Raw genomic sequence first — 836 nt, forward strand, 5'->3', positions numbered from 1 at the left:
TAGGGGAAAAAAGACTTTTATTCTTTACCTTTACCACCACAAATCTGAGCTACTGAGTCAACAGGGGTAAACGGCAGTAAAGTTTAGCAGAGCTAAAACGAATGCACTCAATAAACACGTAATGACCAATTAGCCTATGATGCTCTGTGCGAGAACCAGACTCACGATTCATGAAACAGTTCCTGGCCTGAGGGAAGCCCAGGCAAACATAGACAGGGCAACATAGAGTGCTAACACCTCAGTGGTAGAATGAGAGAAACACAGAAAATAGGGTGAATAACTGTCTGAAATAGTTACAAAAGTAATGCTATAAAAAAAGAATGTCTGTTGGGTTTTAGAGTGTGACTAGGAGTTCCTGGTTGGATGGTGTGTGTTCAGGGTAGGAAAGGAAAGGAAGATGGTAAGTTTGTTTGGTGGCATGCTATTGTTCTGACACATATTCTCTTCCAGGTAACAGTAAATGGTGCCCCATGTTACACTTTTACCCATCGACTTGACCCAAACACTGTGAGGATGATCCTGGTGTGGAGAGATGTGTCCCTGACCTCAGTGACTGTCACTTAGAGAAGGATGTGACCAGAGACTCCCCGTTGTCAAGGAGATCCCTCCACCTACTTGGCCCTGGGGTTCCCAGAGCTCACTGACAACATGGGTTCTCACCCTTCCCCCACACTCGGTCATTAAAACTCCTGAAAACATAACAAGATTTGCTTCTTGCTTTAGAGGGAAAAGAGAGGGGAAAATAGTATGTGGTTGTCACCAAGAGGGTGTGAGAATATTGTGGGAGAGATCAGGGTGTCAAAGTGGATAAACATTTCTCTGCTACAAGGAGTGAG

At 44.5% G+C, this 836-nt stretch overlaps 1 protein-coding gene across 1 annotated transcript in view; it reads left to right on the plus strand.

Moving 5' to 3' along the window:
* LOC102757641 (galectin-10) overlaps positions 1 to 565 on the plus strand; it is a 2,113-nt gene extending 1,548 nt beyond the window's left edge. The window contains exon 2 of the mRNA XM_006752643.2: positions 451 to 565. Coding sequence (XP_006752706.1) covers positions 451 to 564 — 114 coding nt within the window. The 3' untranslated portion in view covers position 565. The remainder of the gene's footprint in view (positions 1 to 450) is intronic.
* Positions 566 to 836: the final 271 nt, after the last annotated feature.

Source organism: Myotis davidii, unplaced genomic scaffold (genome assembly GCF_000327345.1).
Source record: "Myotis davidii unplaced genomic scaffold, ASM32734v1 scaffold5190, whole genome shotgun sequence".
Lineage (NCBI taxonomy): Eukaryota > Metazoa > Chordata > Mammalia > Chiroptera > Vespertilionidae > Myotis > Myotis davidii.